A 24,243-nucleotide genomic window follows, 5' to 3' on the forward strand; every position below is an offset into this window, starting at 1 on the left:
TGCTTGCTCTCCCTGCTTTTCAAGTCTGCTTATTTCCTGAAGTGGTTGTCATTTACCCATTTGTATTTGCACAACTGTGAATGGATCTCTCTTCTGAGGATGCGTACACTGAAAAATCTGCCTTCACGACATCATTTGGGAAGGTGTTCTGCAGGCCTGCAGTCACCAGTTTGAAGAAGCACTTTTTGGGATTGTTTTGCACCTGGCTCCTGTGAGATTTATTTGATGGCCCAAGTTCTTGTATTGGAAGAGAGAGTCAGCAAGTTCATGTTTGTCCCTTTCTCCTCCAGACAATTTGTGGTGTCCAATGGTCCCATTATCTCCATCTTATTCCCCATATCCCACATATTTCACTTTTAATCTAGGCTGGAGAGACCTGACCTTCTCAGTCATTGCATGTAGGAATTGTTGCAGCCATTCAGTTATTCTTGGTGCCCTTTGAAGTTTTCCATTTCTATTGTCCCCCTATTTTTTGAGATGCAGGGGCTCAACTGCACCCAGTATTTAAGGTGTGGGTGGAACATGAAATTCAGTGTGATACAGTGGCTTTCTTATTCCATGTTCCTTTCCTAATAACCCTTAGCACACGAACTGCTTGTCTGACTGTGGTCAAACCTGAGTTGGTATTTTCATGGACTTGTCTACCATACATGAAGAACTCATACTGAGTGGTAGTAGGTGACTTCATCAGGCCATGGCTTTATATGTGAAGCTGAGATGGATTTTTTTTCCCCTACGTGTGTCACTTTTCTTTCTGTAATAGGTGATCATTTTCTTTGTGATGAAAAAACAGTCCTCTGATTTTATAGCAAAACAGTGATGTGGCCTGTATGTCTCATGGGAAGATATGGTTACCCAAATTGTTGGAATATTTTATGAAAATTCTAAGTAGTACCTAAAGAGTTAAAGGTAATGTAAGTGAATTTTGCTGTGTCTAGTGATACTGAAATATCTTTGAAGTGTCCTTTTTCTTTTTTTTTCCCCTTAAATGTCTGTTGTCAGTGTATTTGGGGAGAGTTTCATTTCTCCAGTTTATAAACCACTACTGAACTTCTAACTAATTCTAGGAAATTGAGCCGGAATGTGGAACCCAACTTTGTCTTCTCTTCCCTCCTGATGAAAGTATTGACTTGTATCAAGTCATTCATAAAATGAGGCACAAGAGAAGAATGCACTCACAACCCCGATCAAGAGGACGCCCATCCCGTCGAGACCCCGTTCGGGACGTGGGAAGGTTAGAAACGTTCTTTGGACTGATAATAGGCACATGTGTGAGAATAACGTGATGGAGGAATGTGATTCGTCAAAGCTTTCCCTGCGATAAAGAAGAGAGAAAATCCTCAAATCAAGCTGCATGGACAAGTTTGTGGCTTCATTGAGGATTTCACATGGTTCCCCGGTCTGTCATTTTTCAAGAGGAAAATGGGGATCTTTGCTTTTGCAGAAAAAAGCTCTTAAAGTTCTGTCTCTAGTTTAGACTAGATCATTTATTGAGCTAATGCAACTTGTAATGCTAGCTATAGGTAAGCTTGGCTTGATTATGAGCAGGCTAGATGGAGAGGAGGAAATATTTATATGCCAAAAATGTGTTAATATCTTGTAAAAGCCTTTTCTTTCAGGTGTGTCTCTGGATAAGCCTTATCAAATATGGGACTTTTATAAGGATCACTTAGAATTTTGCAGAAGATGCCGCCTCATTTTGAGGATAAAAAAATATTTTAAGTTATTTTGATATTCAAGAGGAGCATTATTGGGACTGTTTCAAATTGTGTCACCGTGATGTGTTAACCCTATTGCCAAATATTCTCTAACATGTAACCACTGAATTCACACCTCTTGCTGAGCTTCTGAAAACAGTAGGTTCTTTCCAAAAGGGATCAAGTGGCCCTTGGAGACCCGGCAACAAACCAAAAAGAATGGCTGTTGCTGTGTCTGTATATACAACCTTTCCAGATGCTGGCAGTACCTGTGGACTTAAAGTATTTTTAGAGGATCGACATGGTTATTGATCACTGCTTTATGAACTTAACATCATTTTCCAGAAAAAAGGGGGTATAACTTGTTACAGAATTGGAGAAGTCTTTGCAAAGAACTGATACTAGCCCTTCTGCCAAACACCTTTTCCCCGTGGTAGCCACTTTGCATACAGACTGATGTATGGTTTGGGCTGAAACCTTTGGTTAAGTTTCCTTTTTATGGAAACATCCTGTGGTAGGTACAGAGCCCCAACAAGAGTCCCCATTTCCTTGAGCTTAAAAAAAAAAAGGACACTGTAACGAGTAGGTAGGAGGAAACCTGGCAGCGCCCCCCTATTTTTGGCTTTAAAGGACTGAACACCAAGATGGCTTTTGGAGTTAAGCTAAGAGGTTTCCAGTGCAATAAAGTATATACAAATGAAGGTTTTGCAATGGACTGCAAACTATACATATAACACCACCACACCTTCTCAAGCCTGCCAGGGCCTCCATTTATGTGTGTGGCTTACAGCTTAAAGTCAGTAGTTGGACTACTATATGAACTGTTTCTATCATATTTTATACCGGTCGTAAATGCACTCTCAAAACTACAAGAAAGCGGTATGTTTATTCTTTACACCAGCTTTTATTTTCTTTGATCTGAATTTGCTGTAGATGCAACTGCTTTGGTTTTTGGGCTTTTTGCTCATACTAAAGAATCTGCTTCCATTTTATAAAGCTTAGTAACTGGGTATGGTGGGCTTTAATGACTGAAGTTGGGGAAGGGAGGGAGAAGTCACTATTTATAGAAGTAAAAGCTATATAAGCTTGTTACTCAGCCGGCAAGTTGCACAGTAATTAAGCAATATAAGAAAGTGTTAATGTCTTGTCATAAGGAATTATACTGTTGGGGAGGGGGAGGGGGGTGAGAAGGGAATGGTTTTGTAGCTGCTTTGTGTTTAGAAACACTGTTACATTAGCACTTGAGTCTTCCACTACAGTAATGTTTATGTACCTTGGAACAAAATAAGCACCCAGTTGTCAGCTCTTTTTTGAGCCTAACAGCAACTGGCATGTAACTTTATAAGGAAGAGCAGAGTTCTTAATATCTCTTCTGTCAAAGAGCTGCTTTTATAGCAAAGAGCCCTAATTATTTTAATTATTAGAAAGCTGGAGTGTTATTAAATTGAAAAATGCGCCAGTGCATTGCTAGTAAGTTGCTTAGAACAAAAATTTTTAGAAATAATATAATTGGCCTATTCAATTAGGGAAGTCACAGTTAAAGTTGCAATTTCACAAAGCATGCAGGATTTTATTTATAAATGTTATGTAAGTAGACCTTTTATTCAATCCTTTACCCATTAGCTATCAAATGCAGTAGTCTTCATACCCTCTGACTGCAATGTTCTGTGAAATTCTTTGTTTTCCAATAGATATTTCAAAATGTAATGTGGAAAGTGTAATGTTAATGCCTAAGTTTGAGTTTGGTTTAGACAAATTTGTTATCTTTTGTTTGGGATGAAGATACAGTTGGGTAGAGTTTATTCCTTAACTACCAAAATTCCTGTAAACAGAAAGTAACAGTGGAGTGTATGTAATTGAGCTATTTCTGATTCTTTCAGTTGAGATTTAAAGCTGTAGAATATTTTTAAGCAAATAGAGTTGAGAATTTTATTACATTGGTATCCTGGGCAGCTCAGACTATTCCTGTGAGATATTCTGCTGTGACAAACGCTCCAAGCAACCTTGTTTAATCTTTGATATCTAATTTGTGTAGGCGTCGACCAGAAGATTATGATATTCATAACAGCAGAAAGAAACCAAGGATTGACTATCCCCCTGAGTTTCACCAAAGACCAGGTTAATATCTTACTATGAAGATTTGTGTGCACCAATTCACTAGTGTTTTCTCTTTTAGGATATCCTCATTAATTCAACAGTAAAATACTGATATAACTTAGATATAAAAATGTGACTTGTTTCAAGTGCTGCCTGCTGCTTTAACCCACCTCTCAGAGAAGTCAGTGACACTGTGTCGCTGGTTTGAGAGCTGAGTTACCCTAGCTGAACCCTTTTAGAGCCTTGAATAGTGTACATTGTTGTGAATGATCTTCTCAAGTGCTGTGTTAATGTGGGCACAAAAATAGATCTGACCTACTTGTCAAGATGCTAATCATCAAATGAAAATGTTTGAGAAATTTCCACCTGAGAATGTCAGCTGAGACTGCATGACTAAGTAGCCTTTGTGTGAAGATGATGGTAGACATTCAGTTATGTCTTCAGAGAGAGTTTTTTCTACAAGCTTGACATGAGTTAGGGAGGAGGATGTTGCACTGCATTTTACAAGAGGATCTAATGATGAAGGGAAGTTTGTTGTTCCCTAGAAAGAAATGTTTGCAGTGGTAATGCAGCAACAGCACTGCTCATAGTGCAGCTTTTTTTTTCCTTCAGAAAGCAGCTATTAAGAAATTGTCACTTTTAGTCTACCAAATTGTGCTTCACATCCCTTAGAAAAGCATATTCTGCTATTTCAGTCATAGATTTCTAAACCTATTCAGAATATGCCTGTACTGTCCAGTTTGTCTGTAAAGACTGCATTCTTTCATGCAAAAAGGATTGTTGCTGCTCTGCATCTTTCTAAGGCTATTGTTTAAAACAACAAGATTTTTTTAAAAAATAATGAAGGTCCCTATTTTATTTTAGTGCAAGCATGCCATTCTACTGAGCTCTTTAAAGGGATTTACTGAAGCTATAAGAATTCTTTGCCCTGTGGGGCTTTACTTTTTAGTTTGTTTCTAATTTCCTGGGTGGCATCGTATCCAAAACATATTAGGAAATGAGCTTTAAGGGTTGCGCAGATGAACACATTCTACTGAATACACAGTTAGGAAGTAGTAACAGCCAGGTGCTAAATGCCTGGAGGCAGCACTTCAAATTCATGTGCATTCCTAATTCATTTGACTAAATCTCAAGTCTTTATTTGCACAGTTTCCCCTCTTGCATATTTGTTGCTACTGTGTGCAAGTTCTTAAGGGGTTTATTGATGTCACCTTTTTATTACATTTTACTACTTGTCTGCATTGTCTGTTAGAAGCTGTAAGTTTTCAAGAGTTATTTTAAAAATGAGGGTAATGGCAGATAGACATAATTTTGTAGCAGGCACAAAATAAAGGATGCTTTTTAATGAATATAATTTTTAAGGTTGTTAACCTGAGACAGTAAATTGAATTAATACTGCTTGATGTTCGAACAGGGTATATAAAGGATCCCAGATATCCCGAAGTAGACAGGTAAGGTGTGTTCATGTTACTCATTTTATGTCCTGGTAACTTGTCTGCACGGATAAGTTGGATTTAGTTCTATACATTTTTATTCCCAACAGACGATTTTCAGGAGTTCGACGAGATGTATTTTTAAATGGGGTAAGTTCCTGCATGCAGTTTTTTTTGGGCAACTTTATATTCAGCTTTCTGCACTTCCAAAGAACACTCAGCAGTAATTTTAATATTACTGTCTTTCATTTTAGTCCTACAATGATTACGTGAGGGAGTTCCACAACATGGGACCACCACCACCATGGCAAGGAATGGTTTGTGTCTTGTTGAATTTGATTTTTCTCCTTAGCATACAGCTTCTTTTTGTTTCCCCCAAAAGGAGCCTGGCATATTCAGTGTGCTTTCACTCTTCACTTTTCCTATAATGTATCTTTGCTGTAACAGTGTAAAAATTTTAGTGGAAAAAATATTGATAATAAGTATTTTGAAATTTACTTTCAACAATAGTCTGGCGTTCTTAGTAAGCTCTGAAGAAATAGCAGAACCCTCCTTTAGCCTAGGTGGGAGGGTGTGATCACATTCTGTGTCCTGCTAAATGTTGATGGTAATTGGCTCTCGAACAGCAAATGCATCAAACAGGTGGACTTGTTGAAGAGGCTCATGGAATGGGCTGCTGGACTCTAGTGTTGTGCAGTGGCTTGCTTTTGGCTATGGCAATGAAGCATGCAGGAAACTAGCAAAATGTGCTGTACAACCTAATTAAAATAAGTCTTCCTGTATTACAGCCTCCACTGAAATTAACTTTTTCCCAGTAAGATGAGCAGATACATGAGTGGACCTATCTACAGCTATGTAGATGGTTCACTTGTACAGGTTGTTGCCTTCATGTCAGAGAAGTAGTCACAGTGAGGTTATTTTGGTTATATTTAGTAAGTCTGGCCTGATTTTCTATAACTATAATGAGTCTTTTGGCTCTTGTTTGTACTGGCAATGAGCAAAAAGTAGAGCCAGATGTAGAGATGCTCCTATAGCCTCTCAATTTTTTCAGCTGAAACACAACTCCTTACAACTGAAGGAAGTAAATGAGGTTGTCACATGGGAGGAAAAACAGTTTTTCTAAACAGTTAAGCCTCCAGAAACTCACTTTTTTTTCCTCCTTCCCTGTTCTGCATGCAGTCCAAGTAGTTGTCCTAGAATCCAGTGCTTCCATTTACTTTCTTTGTAACAAAAATGCAAGCCAAGATGCTTTGGTACTAGGCAAAGGAGGACCATGCGGATTGAAGAAATCAGCTAAAATAGGTCTTGTTAAAAACAAAAAAAAAAAGGCTAGCATTTTGTCAAATTATTTGTCTTGCAAATTATTTGGTTTTTAATTTAGAATAGAAACATATTCATAAGGAATGAGTATGACTTGTTTCTGTAAGAGCTCACTGCTTTGGACAGAATTCACATTCTATACCCAAAGGTTTAAAAAACCCAAGACCAAGGTTTAAAAAGGTTTAAAAAACCCAAGACTGCCACATTAAAGTAGCAGAAGTTTTGTGTACAGTGTCATATTGAGGCAGATGCAGAAGGAAGGAATATTGGGCTGTGAGGAGGGTGTTTACCAAACTTCTCCAAGCAGTGGTAGAGAGGGAGTAAAGCATGCCAGCCTAATGGAAAGTAGTCTGCTGTTCAGTTAGGAGGCTGTGATCAGATTTATTTAAGTGCTGTGTTTTCCATGTGAATGAGGCACTCTTTGTGTGCATTCCTTTGCTTCAACAAACTTCCTGTAACTTTCTTGTAGCCACCATATCCAGGTATGGAGCAACCACCACACCACCCTTACTATCAGCACCATGCACCTCCACCTCAAGCTCACCCTCCATACTCAGGACATCATCCTGTACCCCATGAAGCGAGATACAGAGACAAACGAGTAGTAAGTGTCCACCCAGATGGAGGGGATGCGAGTCTGCAGGCCGGAGTAGGAATCTGGGGTCCAGGGGTAGCCTAGCCTGAGCTTTGTTTGCTGTGATAAACAGGTTGTTTATGACCTGCATTAGAGTTGCTTGGAAAGATCGGTTGTTTAGATTGACTGCACACTTATAGCAAATTTGAAAAGCCTTTCTCTCCCTGGTGAGGTAGAGGTGAAAAATTCTCATACTCTTAAACTGAGGTCTATGCTTAAATTGGTTTCTGGCCTGTCCACCTCTGAATATTTTCATGCTGAAGCCCAGTATGAATAAGGACAGGCCTGTAACTTTGCTTGTGTTCATTGGCAACAAATTACTTTATCAGCAGAATTTTGTGTTTTAAAACTTCTTACAGGCACATCAGAAAACAGGGCAGATTAGTAAATTTCTGTTAGCTGGCTTGAAAGGCTCCTTAGCTTTCAGGTCTCTTGCTGGTGTCTGGCATTTGAACCCCAGATTCTGTACATGGATGCTGGACAGTTGGTTTGGTTGGGTTAGTCTTTTTTTAAATACTGGGCTTTCTGAGGAGTTACAGCCAGCCTTATAGATAAGGGAGGGAATTCTGAACTGGGAAAGAAAATAGCAGAGCTCTCCTTTCATCACAGCACGACTATGACATGAGAGTAGATGACTTCCTTCGCCGCACACAAGCTGTTGTCAGCGGTCGGAGAAGCCGGCCCCGGGAGAGGGACCGAGAGCGGGAGCGCGACCGGCCTCGAGATAATCGGAGAGACAGAGAACGGGACAGAGGCCGTGATCGGGAAAGGGAGAGAGAGAGGATTTGTGACCGGGACAGAGACAGAGGTGAAAGAGGTAGATACCGAAGATAATCTATCTGGAACATTGCTCACTTGAAACAAAAAAAGCTTGTATTTTTTTGTGTGTTTACAAGTAGTACATTTTATTTTCAGCTGTCTACTTAAAGTTCGTTGTGTAGAAGGATTTATAATGACCCTCTCTATTCCAAGCATGCAGTGAACTATGAACTGGAAAAACTCAAATAGGCCAAAAATAAAATACACAAAGCTGACACTCAGCTTCATGTTTCTATTGGAACAAAGTTGGAAGCAGCTAAGAATGTAGATATTGATTAATTCTCAATAAGTGTTCTACTTAGTGACTTCATTCTAGGTTTTTGAATACTGATGGATAACTGCCTTTTTTTTTTTTTTTTTTTTTTTTTTTTGCTTTGATGTTTTCTTCCTGTAGTTTCATATGGTTCGATGGGAGAATGCTGCTATCAAGTATGCAAATACTGAAGTATGATCTCTTTCTTTTTTTTGACGGTATGGCAGTGTTGTAGCAGCCTTTTTCCCCCCCCTTCTTTTCCCCTATTTTTTAACCCTATCTGTGAAGTCAAGTGGTTTTTTTTCAGTCTTCAGTAAGGAAAGCAATATTAAGAAGACACTATTGATACCTAATTTTTAGCCTTTTTTAAAAATCTTCCTGTGTTCAGTAACATTTTGGTCAATTCTCTTGTCTGGTCTCTTTCCAAAATGTACACATTGCTTGGAATGTTCACAACCTGCGTGCGTGGAACCAGAAAATATTGCTGTATTCTACATTGCTACCATTTTTTTTTTTATAAAAATAAATTGGTAACTATTGAAATGTTTAAAACTCCATGTTGGGTTTCTTGGTTTTCTAAGCTTGGCAGCTTTGCTAGATTCCAGCAGTTCTAGGAAAAGATCTATGTTCAGAAATAGTTCAAATGTTCTTCGTGGTAAGCAAAACTGATCTGAAGCCTCAATTTAGGAAAAGGACTGTTGATATAAAAGGTAATTGCATTTCTGTTTCCATAGTGAAGTAGCCAGTAAGTCCTGCAGCTCATCAGAGTTAAGGCCCTACATGTTCAACCTAATCATATGATCTTCAGGCTGTTGAGAGGCTGTCCCCAGCCGCGATGTACCTGTCTCAGCAATGTGTTAGTCCTGTAAGATCCAGAGTCTGCACATACATTCTTTGTAGTGATCATTTGTTACTGGGGGGGAGAAATTAACTTGTAGGGAAAGTTCTTCAGTTTATCCAGCAATTTCCAACTTTCCAAAACTTGTAAGAGTAGCACTGCCTTGGTGAACTTCTTCATAAACTTCCTTCAGTGTCTTCTCATGTAACAAATCCAGACTGTACTTTAAACACCTCCTGCTGGGTGTTGCAGCTGTTTTTATAAAAGGCAGTATAGGACTGGCCACTGTGTGGCATTTGTGGAAATGTGTTTTTTTGATCTGGCAATAGTTCGTGCTCTGTTTATTTTAGTCTACAGTCACAGTAAACATCTACATATGTTAGACAAAAAGATCAGTGTACAAATATGTTTGGATTCTTTAAGCAGTACTAAAGGCTGAATATGGGTTTGGGTTCCTCAGCACAGTTTATTGTGCACAGAGAGGTAATGACTGCTAGCTGGAGGATTGGATCAGTTTGTCAGATTTAGAATACATTCTGTGTCTAATTGGAGAAATGTGTCATAGACCACCCTCATACTTTGATATCTTTCTCTGCATTATATACAGACTCTAAAATGAAGAGGTGGTTTTGGTTTTGTTTGAGGTTTTTTGTTTGGGTGTTTTGTTTGTTTTACTTTTTAAGTTCAGTACTAGATAAGCCAAATTACTCTGAGTAGGTTACAGAAATGAAGCACCTCCTTACAGGGACTATGGAGCACTTTGTCCAGCTTTTCCCATCTAGCCTGTTTCCAGTGGCCTTTGTTAGCCCTGTCTGACGAATACCTGTGCAGCATGCTGGGGGACTTGCTGGCCTTCTGACATCCGAACTGACATCTCAGCACCTGGGTGGCAGGAGCTCGCAGTGATCCAGCTTGGTGGAGCTGTACCCAGGGACCCACCTGGCACAGTTCCAGCGACCCCTTTCCGTTTGGGTCCTTAGTGTCATGCAGTTCCCCTTTCTATTCACTGTGCATATTCCTGGTTATGATCCCATCATGACACAGGAACAGTATACCAGAAATTGCCATGAGTCTTCTTGTAACCCCTCTATAGTTTGGAAACAGCTGAGCTTTTGTATGTGTTGTAGTATGAAGAAGTTTAAGCAGATGTTGAAACATGACAATGCTAATAAAAAACCGTTGATGTGGCATAAGGAATTTTATTATGTAAACAAATAATCATGTTCTGCTTGAAAACAATTCCAGAGTATTTAAAAATATCAGTTAAAAATTGAGCAGGTTTTTTTCTTGAATAAGTTGGCACAGCAATGAAATAACCTTACCTGGAAAAGGAGGCCTGGACTAGCAGCATTTTACTGGCATCTTTAACACCTGAAGTGCTACTATGTTTACTACCACTCTTATCCCAAGTGCAGCACTATTTTCTCTACAGCTTTTCAGGCAAGGCAAGTGGCTGTTGCACTGTTCCCACATAGAATGTTACTTCTTTGCAAGTTCCCTCTCTAGAGGTTTTCCTGCACTTATCAATTAGCATGCTCAGAGGTGTTTGGGGGTTAAGATGGGCAAGTTCCTGACAGAGGTGGTTTTCACACCCCTGCAATGTTGCAGTTAGAATGATGGCATGTGCAGTAGGAACCCCTGACTGAATGGGAAAGATAAATTAATCCCAGGAAAGTAATGTTTATGGTGGTTTTAGGATTCTAATCTCCCCTCAGCCCCCAAGTAGTCAGTGCATTTGCCACTTGCAGCTCCCAGTTTTCATGATTGTGGCCCTTCAGATGGGCACTTTTTAAGAGCCCATGATCTTGGATTCACTGTCCAGTCTGGAGAGAGTTTTTCTGACTGGAGAAGAGGCATTGTGATTGTGAATCAGTGATCAAATTAGAGGAGAGGACAGAGTTAGGATAAGGAGCCTAGTTGCAGGCTCATAGGGCAAGGCTGAAGTTATGAAATATAGCAAAATATTTGAGATATTTGAAAATACAGAGCAACAATTACCATGGCAAGGACCATGTGTGATCAGCTAACAAGGTCTCAAGGGATAAAGCAACTATAATTCAGTTTTATTTAGACAAGATGGAATTTGCTGTCTAAGCAAGCAGCTGTGCCCCACAGCAGCTTTGTTGTGGTGCATTTATGATATGCCCAGCTTAAAACACATCCCAATAAACTTGTTCACCAAACAATGTGCATAAATGCCTTGCTGAATCAGCCTAGGAGAGATGGGAACAAGGTGTCTATTCTGTCTTCCTCTTTGCAATCCTGCCACATCTTCTACAGCAACATAGGCAGCACTTGAAAAGAATGAAGACAGTAGTGGCTGTACAGGTGAACAAGAATGCCAGAACATCCAGGGAGTGGTACTGGTACCAGGTGAGATGGTGAGCAGCTGGTCTCAAGTGCTTTGCTCCTTTGTGACGCATGACAAATTCAATCCAGAAGACGGCTCTGTCCAGAGGCTTAACAGGCTGGTCATGGTGTATCTTGGATAACTTCAGAGCATTTTCCTTATAGCTGGGGAAAAAAAAAAAACAAAAGAAGAAACCAAAGAGCATTTTCACTTATTTCTGAAATAAACCATTTAGCACCTGGCAATCCTCTTGAGGAAGGTAGACAGCCGTGCTTTTACTTTCATCAATCTTATTTAAATATATGTGAAACTGTTCCAGTTTATTCAGTATTCCAGTATGGGTAAAATTGGCTTAAGAATAGTAATAGAGAAAGCAAATATTTTGTAAAAAAAAGTTATTAAAAGTTATTCCAGATACTTTAAAAAAAAAAAACAATATGGAAGCATTTGCAGCATTTCTCTTCCAATATGTGTGCTGATTTAGGCTGGGATAGAGTTAACACTATTCATAGTAGCTGGTGTGGGCTATTTTTTGGATTTGTGCTGGAAGCAGTGTTGATACAACAGGGATGTTTTCCTTACTGCTGAGCTAATACTGAGTCATGGTCTTTCCTGTTTCTCACACCACCCTACCAGTGAGGAGGCTGGGAGGGGGTGGAACAAGGAAAGCTGATCCCAACTTAACCTTAGGGGGTTCCAGACCCTACGGTGTCAGGCTCATATACCAGCTGCCATCCAGGTTGTTACATATCACCTCTACCTTGGCTGACTCCCGCAGATACTAGATACCTCTATCAGTGCTGGTCCATTTGCTTCAGGAATTTGCAGGTTTTTACTTGAAGGAGCACCTGTCCTTCACACTGGATGGGAGTTGCTGCTAAAGATTGAGAACTTTGCATTTTTCCAGTCCCTTTGCTAAGAATAAGACCGCAGACAAAGGATCCCACTGCTGGGCTTCCTTCTCCTCTAAGTCCTGGCTGATAGGTATAGTTACCTTGGAATACTGCTAAATCAGGGGTAGGAGAAAAAACTTATGACTACAGCAGCTAAGACTTAATAAAACTAGAATAGAATTAGGTCCTCCAGAGGATTTATACTAGCAGAGAACTCTCAACAGCTCCTCTGAAGTTTCCAAGAACTATATTTCTCAAAGCACTCATAAAATGTGGTATAAGGAAAAGCAAATAACTGATCTCTCCTTTTTGAGAAATGCTGATTCTCAGAAAGGAAAGATGGTCTTCATCTGAAATCCAAACTTCAGCTACTCTGCATTTTTGATTCCCAGAAGAACTAGCAGAATTTTTTGCATGAGCAGCTCAGGATTTTAATAACTTCAGCCCACTCTAAGGCAAGAACAAAACTCACGTGGAATTGTAAATTACTGTCTTCAGTGCATCAACCAGGTCCTGTGTCTTCATTGTGTTGAAATCCACCTGAACTGCAGCTCGTTTTGCTACCATGTGGGCAAGGTTGTCATGCTGGTCAGCAAACATGGGAATCCCAACCATTGGGATCCCATGGTAGATGGCTTCATAGAGCCCATTGGTCCCACCATGTGTGATAAAGGCCTTTGTCAAGGGATGGCCTGGAACAGAGAAGGAGAGGGACATGTTACAACAGCTGTGGCCGACCGCATTCACTGGGATGTGAACACAGCATAGAGAGGCCAATGCACTGCTAGAGAAGGGAACGGCCCTGACCTCTGGATCAGCAGCAGAGCTTGCTTGCCTAGCTTTCACATCATCATAATTATTTTAACACAGCATGTGAGTCAGCATGTCCCTCCAGACTACCCCACAGTTTCTTCAGCCCTTCCCCTGTTGTGCACTTGTAGTTTTCATACGGTATCAGGGTCAGAACAGCCCTGTGCTTCAACCTTGCTTAAGTCAAGCATTTTGAAGAATGAGTCCTGGAGATGAACTGCAGAGGCCAAATCGAACTCCAGAGTACATCTCTACTTTGGCATTTACTCCTGCCTACAGGTACTTTTGAGCTCTTCAGACAACTGCCGCCAAGCTCTCTTAAGAGCCTTTTAGGAAACAAAGGCTCCCAAGAGCAAAGCTCTACAGCTTAAGCTTGAAACTAAGTGTATCCACAAGTGTTACATGGTTCTGGCTAGAATTAACTATTCTAGTGGAAAGAAAAAAGGAAACAGTTTTTCCAAGTGTGCACTCCATCCCAAATAGAAACAATCTTACCAAGAAGGTCATTTTGTGGAATCCAGTCAAAAATCCTGGTGTTGGAGCCCAAAGTTTCTGGTTTTTTTCCTTTGTACCGCCAGAGGACCTTGAACAAAGGAAGAATAAGATAAACACGGTGCATGTGATGTGGCCTTCTTAATTATTACATGTAATTTAGAGCTTTATCTCAAACCCATATACCTTTTCCCACAATTTAGATAGCTTTGGCTGCAGTTGAACTCTTTGACTGGTTATTATGTGCTAATTATAAAAAATGCATGGAGTGATTTTTGTATTTTGGCCTGTAGATGCACCTCCATGTCATTTGGTTCAGAGGAGGTGAAACACCAGAACTCCCCATGAAGTAACTCAGCGGTGTGTCTCTCTGAGAGAGCCCAGCTTCCTGGCTGTTTCCCATCCAGCAGGGATGCAGGTAAAGAACAGGCTACTCCAGACATAAAAGGGAGTGAAAAAAAAAAACAAGGCAACTCGTTTGAGGCTTGAAAAAAATTCACCTTTTGTGGAAGCTGGCTGAGGGCTTTGGCAATCACATTACTTTTTTCATCACTTAGGCTGTGGACCATTGACCCAAGAGTGAATACGATGACACCATGTTCCCCTGAGCTCTGAACAAATTCTTCCATTTCCTAGGAGAGGCAGAAGACATACCAGGGGTAATTACACAATGGACATTACACAGATTTCTGAGAACAGAGAGCACAACCTTTTAAGCTTTTTAAGGAAATGATGGTGGTGTAAGCACCTCTTGACAGAAGGGCTTGACAAAGACAGACCTGGCACTGTGGAAAACAGAAACAGTCAGTTTCTCCCAAACGAGGAGCAGGACAAGTTGAGACAGGTGCAGATGCTTTGTCTTTTTGAAAGCAAGTTTTGGGATTCATTTTAAGCAGCAGGAATGAATCCTGGCATTATCATGAGCAGGCCATACATACTCTGTGACACTGTCCTTAGCATGGTCATGGTTCTGGATTTTACTGGAACAAGTACTTTATATAACATAGCTCTGCTGAAAAGGTGTTTCAGCATCCTGATCACAGATTCACCAAGTAGGTGCTGTCACTTTGCTGATCAGACAGTTCCCATTTCTTACAATGCACCACATTGCTCAAAACATCATCTACAAATCAGACCAGTAGGTTTTTCTGTTCCTTTTATTAGTTAGTATCATGTGAACTGGAGCAGTAACATGCAAGAGAGAATGGTTATCCATTTTCCCCAAGCTCAACCCATCCTACAGGGGAATGTGAAGAGAGTTAGAAGGTTTCTTTTAGTAGACAGCTTGCACTTGAAGATGGCCTGTATCTTCCAAGGCTCCTGCAGGAAAGATAATCTACCCCAGAGCTTGTCGTGTTGTCATCTTCAGTATTTAGGAGTTTCAAATTCCACATGATTACTTCAATTCACAGAGAGCATAAGCTAGAGATGCTCAGTGCTTTACTCCCTTTAAGCTGTCTTAAACTAAGGTACAATAGAAGAAGTGTTTATCACTCATCTATTTTTGCACGTTTTGACCCCATTTTACCTAGAGAATTTGTTGTGTCACAGTGCCTTCTGGTATCAAGTATTTCAATATTTTCATGGGCTGCAAGTCTGTGTCAATTTAAGTACCCTGAGGTAGCACCTATTTTCTCGTAAAACAGACACTCTATTACCCTGTGCTGACATCAGCTATCCTCTTTTAAGACAGCAGACTGTAAACCGGCCCTCAGTTTGTACAAGTATGGATGGATGCTGAATAGGAATGAGCTTTCCCAGGACAGGTGTTGCATGGTTGTCTGGGAAAGAAAAAGTCATTGTAACAAACTAGCCAATAGAAAAATGAAGTTGGGATACCTTTGGTAATGGTTTTGCAGGCTGGCAATGAAGTCCTCCAACAAACTCAAAGTTGGGCAGGAAAGGGCGTGGAAATTCAAAATCCCAGTATGTTCTGATTAACCAAATCTCTGCTTTCCCCATCGTCTCACACAGGGTTGTGGGCCTTCCTGTGGGCAAGGTACAAGAGATTTACAACATGCACAGGAGTGAGCTTGTTTGCTCTGGATTGTGAAACAGGAGTCTTACCTTTATCTTTTTGCACTCTTAATCAGCATAGTTTATCAAACCATGCGTAAAATGAAAACATCAACAAATCTGGATCTATTCCTTGCCCTGTCCTGTGCTCAGCTTTAGCAGGTGGCCAGGAGCGCAAGGTACAATCCTTAAAAGGATTTTGAACCGTCATGATTGCTTTAGAGAAATACAAGTGAGAAGCTTTTAGTATCTGATATAGAAGTGCAATTCTTGTAGTGCTGAATTATTACCTGTGCTTATAGTAAAAACAGAGCACACTTGGGAAAGAGAACGATCATAGAAAATTTAGTTCCAAATAAAAAATGAATTAATCACAGAGTGATGATCACCTGTCAGGAAAGCTTTTAAACAAGGTTCTGTAGCATTTTTCAAATGGTGACTCATTTAGCGGCTGCTCAGATAACAATAAAACACAGATACAGACATCTCTAGTGTTCTTGAGGACTGGGTCAGCTGCTTCTGACAAATATTGGGAAAATTCAGCCAACTTTATAGATACTTTTAATGTCATTTTATGCAAAATCCAGTATTTCTAGAAATCCATCTGAAAAAAAAATCTACTGGTAATCTGATGTTTTATAGTTTACCATTTGGAAATATATATATTCTTAGGTAGATGTTGCAAGTTTTCTTTCCAGTATTTTCTCCACAAAGTGAAACTGGGGCGTAAAAGGGTTAGAAATATTGATAAATAGTTTTCCAAAGCCAGCCTAATGCAAGCAGGAATCAACCTAAATAAGCAGCAAGATAAAAAATATCTGTAGGGCATCTTTTACACTACTTGAACAGGATAATAATCTACACCAGTAATTTTTTATTTATATTTCAATTAGAGAGCAATGAGTCAGTTATAAAGTTCCTGAAGTGAAAATTAAGTTTGCATTACAAGTAGAGTGACACAAAGGTGTAATTAAATCTTTATGTGGTATTAAAAAATTAAATCCAGCTAAGAGGGACTAGTTTTCAGAGCACAGAGGCGTTCTTTGCAAATGCAGGAAAAGATTGGACAGCACCAGAAGAGATGCCCTTGTGTTTGCTGTTCACTTGTTATCTGCCTAAACTTAGATACTCTGGAAAAGATTCAAAGTCCATTGAACTAAAAGGAACTCTTTGTAAATGTTGAATCATGCCTGAGTTGTACTATGATGGAGCAAAATTTTCAGGTATGTATGTAGTTTAAGGAGACTGTTTCAAACTCTGAATGGTGGATGAAAGGGAAAGGTGGCAGCATTTATTGTTGAGAATCTGAATTCACACTCAGCATCCTGCACTATGCAGAGTTGCAAGATACTTCAGGATTGCCACCTCTGCTGGCCATTGAGAAAGAGTATTTTGAGACAACAACATGGTGGTCCCAAAGCATTCAAAAGGCACAACCTATGCAAGAAAAGAAAACACCCAACACCTGCCTTACCTAAGACATTGCTGTAGTACCCATCCCATTCATCTCGCCAAAACTTCATGAAAAATGAATCCGTGAAAATGTAAAAGATGAAGTTCTGTAGTCTTTCCATAAAGGTCATGTGGTGTGTCAGCCCCGTTGTGCTGGCAGGCACATAGGAAGGTGGGGCCGGGAGCCCACCGCACAGCCGCTCTACCACATTCCCCTCTGAGAAGCGGAAGCTATAGACAAAAGGGATCTCTAGGATTTCTGCTACAAGCTCCCCACCTATAGACAGGGGGTCAGCAATCAGAACATCAAACTTGGCCTGCTGCAGCTTTGCTACCAGGTGAGAGTTCTTCACCAAGGAGTCACAGGTATGCTTTGACATATTGGTAAAGACCTCCAATTGCTCTTTCATCGTCCACATGATCTCCCAGGGGAAGAGATTAAAGGCTTCATTCATCCAGAAATTGAGGAAGTCTTGCATGAAGGCATCCAGGGTCTCCTGGCTGAAGGGGACTTGCAGGACCTCAAAAGTGAAAGGGGAGGAAGTATCCTGGTAGTTGATGAGCAGATTGCTTGAGGGCACCAGCACAGTCACTTCATGACCCCGGAGAACAAGCTCTTGCAGAAGCACTTTCACATTGATCCAGTGACTGGCATCAGTGGGCCAGACCACCACCCTCCCACAAAAAATAGTGCTGCAGCAGCATGTGTAGGCCCAGAGCAGCCAGGGTAACTTTGGCCCCAACATCTCAGCATTCACGTACAACTCTGGTCTGACTGAACTGCAAGCAGTTCTTGGCTTCACTGTGCAACTGTTTTAGAGCCAACCAATTAAAAGTGGCATTTGTTTGGTGACTAGACTGGAAAACGTGACAAGATTGGCAAACGTGGCAAGAGGAGATGTCGTAACACAAAGCACTCATGGGAGGGCTGGGCAAGCAGTAAATCCCATTCTGAAGTGTCCTGCAGAGACACAGCTGATCTCAAAATTACAGCAGCTCCTATCTGCTCACCACAAAGTGCATTTTGCAGCATGTGAAGACTAGAAGCCTTTTCCCTGTGTCATGCTTTAATCTTGATAGGCAGCTATGAACCAGAGAGCCTCTGAATCTACCACAGTAGGAGGAGAAAAGGAAGGGCAGAAGTTATAAAACTCATGGATTGAGACTGAGACAATTCAAAAAATAAAAAAAAAAAAAGGAAAAAGAAAAAGTGCAAGAAAAGCAAGTGATGCAAAAAGAACAGTTGCTTACTACCAGCCAGTGCCCAGTGAGTCCCTGAGAAACAATGGCCCTGACAAATTTCTCCCTCATGTCTTATTTTGCTGAGCACAAAATCATTATGGGCTGGGGTATCCCTTGGGTGAGTTGGGGTCAGCTGTCCCAGTTGTGTCCCTTTCCAACTTCTTGTGTATCTCCAGCCCCGTTGCTGGTGGGGTGGGCAGAGAGGCAGAAAAGGCCTTGACACTCTGTAAGCACTGCTCAGCCATAACTAAAACATCCCTGGATTATCAAAACTCTTTTCAGCACAAATCCATCATGCAGCCCATGCAAGCTAGCAAAACAGGTATTGCACATGGAGCCTTAAATGCAAAACCCTGCAGTTCACAATAAGAAAAGACACCACAAGATCCAGGATCCAGCTCTGAGGCTTACACAACAAACCAAACTGTGCTTCAGCCAGCACAAGATTTTCTAGTCTCTGTCATCATAATATGATAAGCAGCACAAAAGCACCACTAGGTACTCTAAGAGTAGGATACCTTAACAACTTAGCTCTCTCAGCAGAATTATACCTTACTAGTGAAATATAAATAAAAACACTTTAAAGTCTCATACTGAAGTAGTCATTTTATCTCCCCACTAGCAATGCATATGTTTGCCCTGTTTCCTTTTAAGCATCCCCTAGAGCAAAAATGGAAAAACAATTATACAGCTATTATTTTTTAAAAAATTAAAAACCACTTACAAATAAATATAACTATAATAGTTTTTCAGACACTTTCAGAAAAGCAAAGAACCATGTCTCTGCAGAGGGCCTTTTATCACTGTGAATTGGGGCTCATCTAATCTGTATTTTTAAAGATCCGGAGGAGGATATTGCCTCTAATTTTGAGACAAGGTAGCAAGTAAGAAGTGTGCTATGGGAGAAGAAGTACTAGTGGGTTTTGGGGATATAGTATTTTACTGTTCTTAGTTTATGTCATGATTCATCTATGAATATGACTAATGAGCCCTGTTTCAAGTGCTTTAGCACTGTTTTACATATTGTGGAAGTACTTGTACAGACTGAGCTCTACCACTGTAGCAGATCAGGATTAACAGGCAATGTTTGTACTTGCCTGGATTGCTTGACTTGATGCAGGGATTTTGAAGGAAGGAGAGTGAATTTGGGACTGTCTTGCTTTTACCTTTACCTCTTATCTCTGAGAATTTACTCTTGTGTGCACAGCAGATGTAATTTCTGGAAAGAGAGCAGCCTTACCTAAAACTTCACTGTAGTATTGATCCCAGTTTGCCCAGAGAATGTAATGAAACATGAAATCTTGCAGAGCGTAGCCAAAGTTGTTTTTTAGCCTTTGCCAGAAGGTCATCCTATCTGTTAGGCTGGTTAGGGTGGTTGGTACGTAGGAAGGAGGTGCTGGGAGTTTTCCGCACAGCCGCTCCACCGTGTTGCCCATGGAGAACCGGAACGTATACACAAAGGGGATACCCAGCTTCTCAGCAACCAGCTCCCCACTGGGAAACAGTGGGTCTGCCAAAAGGAGGTCGAAAGCAGATGCCCTCAGTCTTTCCATCAGGGCCTCATTCTTCACAACTCCATCACAAATTATTTTGGTTATGTTCTTCATCTCCAACATCATTTGAGCTATCTTGAAAGTACCTTTCCAGATAGGTAGCTCTTTCTCCTCATAAAAAAAAAAAATAAAACATTTTATCCATTAAGTCAGCCATCTCCTTTTTGGTGATTGGCACCTCAATCACCTCAAACTGGTAGGGCGAGGGCTGGGTGGGATTGACGATGAGGAAGCACGAAGGCAGCAGCACGGTCACCTCATGGCCCCGGGCCACAAGCTTCTGTAGTATGTGCTCCATGTTCAGCCAGTGGCTGTTGTCAGCTGGCCAGACCAACACCTTTCCCCCGGACCCCCAGCCCAGCACGGCCAGCAGCACCAGCACGGCCACCTCCTTCCCTGCCATAGCCTGCCCTGTGTGGCAATGCCTCTGGCCTTCCTTCACTGGGAGCAGTGGCACTCCTGAACTGGGCTGGGACTTGACACTGCCTTGATCCCTGGGCAGGGAGCCAAAGGTAGGCAGTGTGAAATCCTGGCATGTTTAATATCATGTTTACCTAGGACACAGAAAAGGTGACTGGCACCAGCTGGCACCCTCTGGTGGTAAACAGCTTGCTGAAGCTGGAAGATGTGATTCCTCTGGAGCAGCAGAGAGAGCCTTCAGCCCTGGCAGGGCTCAGTCCAGCAAGGATTTTATCCTATTGGTAATCCCGTCCCTCCTGCCCATTTTACTACAGGTTCTGTGTTACTTGTTTGGTAGAAGAGGCGACTTTTTCATTCTTCTGGCTCTTTGAAACACAGCTGGGTAGGCAGCAAAGATGTGTGGGCAATTTTTTGCTTTTATAAAGCCACTAAACATTTCTTTAGAGCACACTAAAGTGTTGATCCAGCGCTGCAGCCCAAGAGTTCCACATCAAATGCACGAAACTACACAGCAAATTACTCCAATATCAGAGTAAGACTGTCCTCATGTGAACTTGCCCCTTACAGAGCACCATGGGAGACCAGGAGTGGATAGTGCAGGCTTCCTGCCTGCCACTAAGAGCCAATTATGCACTATAAATTAAACTAGGAAATCCATCAAACAGTTTAATTTATATGGTCCCTCCTGATGTGCAGTTAAGAAATACTGTAAGTTCTCTTTTCTGTGAAAAAAATCATTAGTGCAGAGTTTCTGCCCAGTGCTGTTACACAACAGTTTCCTAATGTTGTCATCCAAGGCTTTTAGTATGGTTTCCATGCTGCCTAGACACCCTTTCTGGGACAAAAATGTGGGTCATGGAAACAGCTGGACTGTGAGGAGCCAAACTGAGATACCTCATGTACTGTACACATGACACCAGCTTGGTGTACTTGTGGAGTCTTGCATCAGGCAGGTATTTGCAGGCAATTGAACCCTGAGAGATATGCAAGAGGTCTTTTTGAAGAGATCAATGAGAAGGTAGTAGAAATGACATGTGATTAATAATAAACATGTTTTTCTACCTAATCACTCAAAACAGTGCAGAAGAAAAGCCTGCAGAGAAAGATTTGTTGTTTTCAGTTTGCTTTGTGGGTAGGAGGATATGTTCTAAATAGAACTTGTTTTGTGCAGAGAGAATTGGTTTTATATGACCAGTGACATAAGTGAAGTCTCTATTAGAAAGCCACAATGCACTTAAATATTGCTACTGAGGGTGACAAAGCTGGCTTGTAATTCACCAGCTCTCCCCTCCTTGTTATGGTCCTCTGGATGAGGAAAAGGGCTCTGTTCTTGGCTGCTTTCTGTGCAAGTAGTTACCCTTGCTGAGCACCCTGTATGGGGCAGAAGTCATATCAAACTCCATGCTACAATTATGACAAAAGTCAAATCCATCAATTGGAATGACCCCAATCCTGTCTCTATGCAATGGCATAGCAGCACAGCACCCTGACTGCTTGTGGCTCAGCTCCTTTGTAGGACATAGTGACAAACTCTTGCTGACCCTTCTCTTGACTTTGTGACCCTGGTGGGTTCCTAGCTCTGCAGATCATAAGGACAGACTGTATAACGAGAAGTGAAGTATCAAAAGGCTTACCTAAGACCTTGCTGTAGTAGATATCCCAATGTCCCCAGTAGCTCCGGAAAACATAGTCTTGCAGGTGGTAAGACACAAAGTTTTTTACTCTCTCCCCAAAAGACATGCGGTCAGTGAGCTCAGACAGGGCTGCAGGCGTGTAGGATGGTGGGGCTGGGATCTTGCCACAGTGCCTTTCCAGAGTGAAGGCTGGGGAGAAACGTAGCGAGTAGACAAAGGGAATGCCCAGCTTGAGAGCCAGGAGTTCCCCACAGGGGGTCACAGCGTCTGACAGCAGCAGGTCAAAGCCAGAGCCCTGCAGACGAGCCATCAGCTCTTGGTTGGTCAGCACTGCGTCGCACATCATCTTGTTCATCTCCTGCCAGCCTACGGACAGTCTTCCCAGCTCCTTGTAAAACTGCCAGAAGGTCAAGATGGTTGGCCTGTGGTTGAGCCATAGATCCACTATTTCATTAATCAGGGTCTCAGGTAAATCTTTCCCATAGGGCACATTATAGATCTCAAACTTCTCCGTGGTCTTAGGCCTGGGTTCAATGAAGAGGCTAGCATTGGCTACCAGGATGGTAAAGCTGTGCCCACGGCGGATGAGCTCCTGTACCATTACATTCATGTTCAGCCAGTGGCTGCCTTCTGTTGGCCAAACCAGTATCTTCCCACAGAAGACAGGCCCTAGAAGAGCAACCTGAAAAAGGAGCAGCTGGAGGTATTTCTTTGAGCCGGTTGTTTTCATGGCCGTGGCAGAGTCAAGGGCTTGATAGTCTGAGAATTTTCCCTTCCAGTTGGGAGTTCTGTACCTCTGTGTTTTGTTTGATGGCTCCTTCCTGGCACTCTTAGCAGAAGTGAGACTTTGCTGTTGCACAGGTAGTGCCTTTATAACCTGTGTTTCGTCTGAGCTCTGAAAAAAAAATACGTTTGGTGATTCATTTTTTCTCTTTCTGCCTTCTACCCTGTTAGCTTCCCACTGAAGGAGTTCTATTCTCCTGTTAGGAGGATGACAGCAATCTCCCTGCTGTCAAAGGAGCCAGTCCCCTGGATGCCAGCCCTGAAACTCAAACAAATCCCTTGCATTTTTTCCATGAACTAGCAATGCCAGTAGCAGGCCAAGGAATAAGAGGCCGCAGGGCTGACTTGGAAGTGTCATCCTTTTTCACAGTGAGATGCTAGAAGTGCTGATATTTCTTAAGCTGAGAGAAGTCAACAAATCCTTCCTTTGGTTGATGATAATGCCAATAATAACATGCAATTTGTTCTAATAGGACACCAGTAGCTTCCAACTGCTCCCAAATAACAGTGGATAGTGAGTCCATTGCTACTGCCTGTGACATATCACCATCAACCTGCTCATGTTCTGGGCTCAGTTCAGATGTCTAAACATGGGTCTGGGCCTCTTCTGTGCCCTAAAGGTGCTAAAGAGCAAAACCTACATCATCTAGGATGGCCTGAGATGGCTGTCCCTTAGAAAGTTGTGTCTTGAATGTAAACGCCATGCCTGGAAGCAGTTCTTTAACCACCTGGAGCCAAAATGACAACTAAAACCCACACATACAGTGAAACACTCAATCCAACACAATTTGGGGAACAAATACCATGCAGAAAAAAACTCTTACCTAGCAGAGTCTTCCGAGGTACATGAACATTGTGCTCTGAGTTGCAAGGTGCAATATGCTACACCTGTTTGCTGCTTTTCCCTGCTGCTCCCCTCCTCTGTGCTGGGGCTGCTTCAGCAGGATTGGTTATCAGGCAGAAGGAGCTTAAGTAAGTTACCCTCTGAACTGGACTTTTCAAAAGGAGGAAGTAATAAAATATGGGATGATGGCAACAAGGCATGTATTCTGTACTTATTCATTGCTTTGTTATGCTCTGGGAATTTAATGGTTGAGATGGTATTTCCCTTGCCAGGATATACTATAATGTTGTTACAGAGCCAGGTTCTTCAGAAGACTTTGTATGCTAGAGATAAGAAATATGGTGTCTGACTGCTAAAAATACTTTTTTACTCCCTTTAGGGTCCCAGGTGGCAAAACAAAATTGTTTGTTACATAGTAGGTATGTATATAAACTGTCAACAGGAACAAAGAGTGAATCTTGTGGTTTGTTTGCAGAGGTTTTCAAAAGTTGGTGTTGTCTGTGCAAATTTCCAAAAGTTGGTATGTTACCTGTGTTGGCTCTATGGCCCTTAATTCTGGAGATCTAGGCAAGTGTATAATAACTTGAAAATATAGTAATCTAAAGGTGCATTTCAATGATTTTTAAGTATTGTCCATACTATTCAACAGGGATTTTTCTAAAC

At 41.4% G+C, this 24,243-nt stretch overlaps 2 protein-coding genes across 7 annotated transcripts in view; one reads left to right on the forward strand and one right to left on the reverse strand.

The window, feature by feature from the left end:
• The window catches only part of YTHDC1 (YTH N6-methyladenosine RNA binding protein C1), a 26,486-nt gene extending 12,473 nt beyond the window's left edge, over positions 1 to 14,013 (forward strand). For 2 of the 5 annotated variants that reach the window (XM_084205267.1, XM_084205270.1), the window contains 8 exons: positions 1,068 to 1,234; positions 3,733 to 3,815; positions 5,209 to 5,245; positions 5,338 to 5,377; positions 5,482 to 5,544; positions 7,017 to 7,151; positions 7,791 to 7,998; positions 8,395 to 9,046. In XM_084205267.1, coding sequence (XP_084061393.1) covers positions 1,068 to 1,234; positions 3,733 to 3,815; positions 5,209 to 5,245; positions 5,338 to 5,377; positions 5,482 to 5,544; positions 7,017 to 7,151; positions 7,791 to 7,998; positions 8,395 to 8,444 — 783 coding nt within the window. In that variant the 3' untranslated portion in view covers positions 8,445 to 9,046. Of the gene's footprint in view, positions 1 to 1,067; positions 1,235 to 3,732; positions 3,816 to 5,208; positions 5,246 to 5,337; positions 5,378 to 5,481; positions 5,545 to 7,016; positions 7,152 to 7,790; positions 9,047 to 13,929 lie in introns of those variants that run through there. The other 3 variants (XM_084205268.1, XM_084205271.1, XM_084205269.1) reach the window with 3 other exon arrangements.
• On the reverse strand, positions 10,311 to 22,774 carry LOC311153409 (UDP-glucuronosyltransferase 2A2-like). 2 transcript variants are annotated; one of them, XM_084205272.1, is made up of 6 exons: positions 21,954 to 22,774; positions 15,476 to 15,624; positions 14,137 to 14,268; positions 13,640 to 13,727; positions 12,807 to 13,026; positions 10,311 to 11,605 (listed from the first exon to the last, which is right to left on the reverse strand). In XM_084205272.1, the coding sequence occupies exons 1-6, from the start codon at positions 22,681 to 22,683 to the stop codon at positions 11,329 to 11,331; spliced, it is 1,596 nt and encodes a 531-aa protein (XP_084061398.1). In that variant the 5' UTR covers positions 22,684 to 22,774; the 3' UTR covers positions 10,311 to 11,328. The 2 variants fall into 2 exon arrangements, with proteins under 2 accessions (XP_084061398.1, XP_084061399.1); XM_084205273.1 differs by lacking the exon at positions 21,954 to 22,774 and adding an exon at positions 19,587 to 20,050.
• Positions 22,775 to 24,243: the final 1,469 nt, after the last annotated feature.

Source organism: Fringilla coelebs (genome assembly GCF_963513975.1).
Source record: "Fringilla coelebs genome assembly, chromosome: 4".
Lineage (NCBI taxonomy): Eukaryota > Metazoa > Chordata > Aves > Passeriformes > Fringillidae > Fringilla > Fringilla coelebs.

Coding starts and splice junctions, on each gene's coding strand:
- LOC311153409 (XM_084205272.1), bottom strand. CDS start 22,683: ATGAAAACAACCGGCTCAAAGAAATACCTCCAGCTGCTCCTTTTTCAG. Junction 13,728..14,136: donor TCAGCCAGCTTCCACAAAAG/GTGAATTTTTTT, acceptor CCTTTGTTCAAG/GTCCTCTGGCGGTACAAAGG. Junction 11,606..12,806: donor ACAGTAATTTACAATTCCAC/GTGAGTTTTGTT, acceptor TTTTTTCCCCAG/CTATAAGGAAAATGCTCTGA.